A 3,301-nucleotide genomic window follows, 5' to 3' on the forward strand; every position below is an offset into this window, starting at 1 on the left:
TTTGCAACTGGAGCTGTTGGTGTGTCTTCAGTGTCTTCCCTTAGACCAGCAATGCTCAGCCTTCCTGAGGCTGCAACCCTTTAGTACATTTTCTCATGTCATAGTGACCCCAACCGTGACATTATATTGTCACTTGTACTTTTGCTACTCTTAGGAATCATGATGTAGATATCCAATATGCAGAATATTTGATATGCAACCCTGGTGAAAGGGTTGGTGAGGGGTTTTGACTTACAAATTGGGAACCATTGCTTTAGATAATGGCATGTTGGAAATCAGAATATGAAGTAACAGGATATTCTGAATTGTCTAGAGGACCGTATTTTAGTGATTAAAGAAATGGGTTATCAGTCCTTTATTTACATTAGTTTATAAAATTACTGGGCTACAGACACAGCGAACAACTGCTGGGGGAGGAGACTCTGGCCAGCCAAGCTGTCAAGAGAAGTCTCTTGGACCTATCGAGCTGTGTGAAAACTGTGCAGATGGCTTCCCTAACTGCAGCTGACCTGGGATGGACTTTCGGTAAAACCCCTCACTTGAGTCACCCCTAGTCCTGTAAGTAACCCCAGCAAAGATTCGCTGGCTCACTGAGTTTAACTGTGGTAGATTGGTATTTCCGTGTGTTATACGTTCCAGACTGAGGTGAACAGATGTATGTGTCATTTTAAGCCTCATATGCAACATTCTCTGACTCTACATGCTTCACCGAGGGAGGTATGTGTGCACTCACACACATACAATAAATAAGTAAATATGTAATAAAAAATGTAAAGGAAATCAGGACAGGATTACAACTAGGAAGTTCAATGGCTTTTTGATTTTGGTGGTGGTGAAGTGTATAAAACACACTCGATACTGTGTTGGAAGCCGTTTGTGCTGCACCCAAAGATGGCGCATGTACCACGCACGTCACAGCCCGCTCTCGGGGCATGCTAATGAGAGGGCATGCTAATGGAGGGCGAACCAATCAGGTAGCGACACGAGTCTCCTGGGCATATTTAAGCAGTGCACTTTTCTTCCCCGTAGTCCTCTACTCAAGAGTACTGTACAATAAAGGTTGTTCACAGAAGAATCCTGTTGCCGTGCGTCGTTCTTGCTGGCAAGACGTTAGGCGCTCGACAAGTGGTGCCGAGAAACCCGGGAAGCCTTAACATCGCTGGCGCCAAGGGGAACCTTCAGTCCGCTGAAGTGGATTCAGAACTGCAAAAAGGTAAATTAAATAAATAAGCTCCAAGAGGCATGTCCCTCTTTGGATATTTCGGAGCACCAAGAAAGCGTGCCAAAAACGGAGGCATGTCCCTCTTTGGATTCTCTCTGGCAGTAGGAGGGTTATTGCTTGCATTCGTGGTGACTGTTGTGACAATATCGCTGTGGAAGTTGGTTAGATCATATTTGCGGGATCAGAAATGCAAGGCCATGATTAAGGCAGGACAGAAAGTTATCACACAGCACCAAGAGGGCGTATCAGAAATGGAGTGGAATAAAATTGGGAACGCGCAAGGAACAAAAATTAAAACAGGTAGGCTCCGAGAGGCATGTCCAGAGCATGTCAGAAACGGAGTGGAATACAAAATGAAAGTGAAAGAAAACCGAAAGGCAGAAGGACAATTCAGCCCCTGGAAACAAAGTACAAGTTACCCAGAGAGGATCCTTTTATCCACTAAAAGAACAAAAAGCTTTAGAGCTGGCAGACAAGTTAGAAGATAAATTGTTTGAGTCTGAAGAGGAAGATTTAGAGGAGGAGGCAGTGGAATATGAGGCGGAGCAATATCATCCGAGGTGGAGGACTCCTGTAGCGAAACCGAAAGCTCTTAAAGCAGCTGCCGCGGTGGCCTCTGCTCTTCCGCTTTATCCAGAGAGGAAGTGTGAGTTCTCCTTTTGTTCACCGGAGACACGCCATGCCATCAGGCAAATGTTTCCCATGTTCCAGGATAATGGTGCCTGTGGTTATCACCCCCTCGAGCATAAGCAAGTTAAAGAGTTGGCAGAGTCAGTCCGAACTTATGGAGTCACTGCTAATTATACAAAAAACCTGGGGAGGCTAATGCCACCTGGATTGCCGGTCGCTGGCCTATTTCCCAGCCAAAGGGTAATTTGTCTATTCCAGCCTAACCTAAGTGGTCACCCTTCTGTACAGGAAGAAGAAATTCAGCCCTGCCTCCTTGGACTGGCTGTCAATCTCGGGGAGTACCTTGGGCAGATAAGGGCCTCTTTACCTTTTCTCCTAATATAGGAACTGTTTATAATAATACCTTAGAGAATTGATCTGGTTCAAGAACAGATAGATATATTGTGGCAGGTTGCCCAGCTGGGCTGCCAGTGGAAGTTCTCAGGATTATGTGTGACCAGTATTCAGTATGAAAATTTTACTAAAGCTGCAAATTATTCTAAACAATTATCTCAGTATCTTTTACATGTGTCCACTGATACCTGTTCAGGAGTCATTTTTGCTTCTCCTTTATCGGGAGAAAAGGCTTCTCATGTTATTACTCATTGTCTTGAAGCGTGGAGTTCATGGGGCATACCTAAAATGTTAAAAACAGATAATGGTCCTGCCTATACTTTGGCAAAATTCAAGCAATTTTGCCATCATATGGGAGTTTCACATCTGACAGGATTGCCTTATAATCCTCATGGTCAAGGCATCATTGAACACGCTCATCGCACCCTAAAGGTTTATTTATTTATTTTTTCTTGTTTCAAGTTTATTTGTAAAAACAGCATAGGACACTGGTCATCTGCAACAGTGTGTAGGTGGGTGTGTCACGGCAGTCTGTCCGTCTGTCTTCACTTTGGCAGGGGCCTTTTCTATGGAGCCTTCACAGGGGCCTGGGCACCTTTGGGAGCCTGAGCTGGAGCCGAAGCCTGGGCCTTAGCTGGAGCTTTGACCTCTGCCTTGGTTTGAACCTTGGGCTTTGGTTGGCAGAGCCTACGACCTTTGGCCACGTAGCTTCGAATCCTCTTCCCAAGCTTGGGGTGAGCGATGAAAGCCAGACGGCTGAGTTTGCGGCTGGGGCCCTTTGGCATCTTGGGCTTGATGACCTCAGGCTTCACAAGGGCCTTGATGGCCTCTGCGCATGCACTCACTGCCTTTGCATTGTTGGCCTGCATCTTCTTCAGACCTTTCTTGTTGTGCTTCTTGGCAAAACGCATGTTCCTCAGGAACTTGGGATCAACCCCCTTAAGAGATTCGTATCTTTGTGACCGGGGTTTCTTGATGCCATTCCTGTGCCATTTGCGGGACTGGTTGTGGGTGGTGTGGTTCTTGGACTTGGCCATGTCTGCACGGTAACCCGCG

At 46.1% G+C, this 3,301-nt stretch overlaps 1 protein-coding gene across 1 annotated transcript; it reads right to left on the minus strand.

Annotated features, from left to right (window-relative positions):
• Positions 1-2,712: 2,712 nt before the first annotated feature.
• LOC308438633 (large ribosomal subunit protein eL29-like) lies at positions 2,713-3,301 on the minus strand. Its single transcript, XM_080940113.1, has one exon. It carries the CDS (start codon positions 3,280-3,282, stop codon positions 2,812-2,814), a length of 471 nt encoding a protein of 156 aa, XP_080796239.1. The 5' UTR covers positions 3,283-3,301; the 3' UTR covers positions 2,713-2,811.

The sequence above is a fragment of the Micromys minutus genome (genome assembly GCF_963924665.1).
Source record: "Micromys minutus genome assembly, chromosome: 28".
NCBI classification, from domain to species: Eukaryota; Metazoa; Chordata; class Mammalia; order Rodentia; family Muridae; genus Micromys; species Micromys minutus.

Bases quoted from the DNA above. Each gene is read 5' to 3' on its own strand.
- LOC308438633 (XM_080940113.1), bottom strand. From the start codon at position 3,282: ATGGCCAAGTCCAAGAACCACACCACCCACAACCAGTCCCGCAAATGG.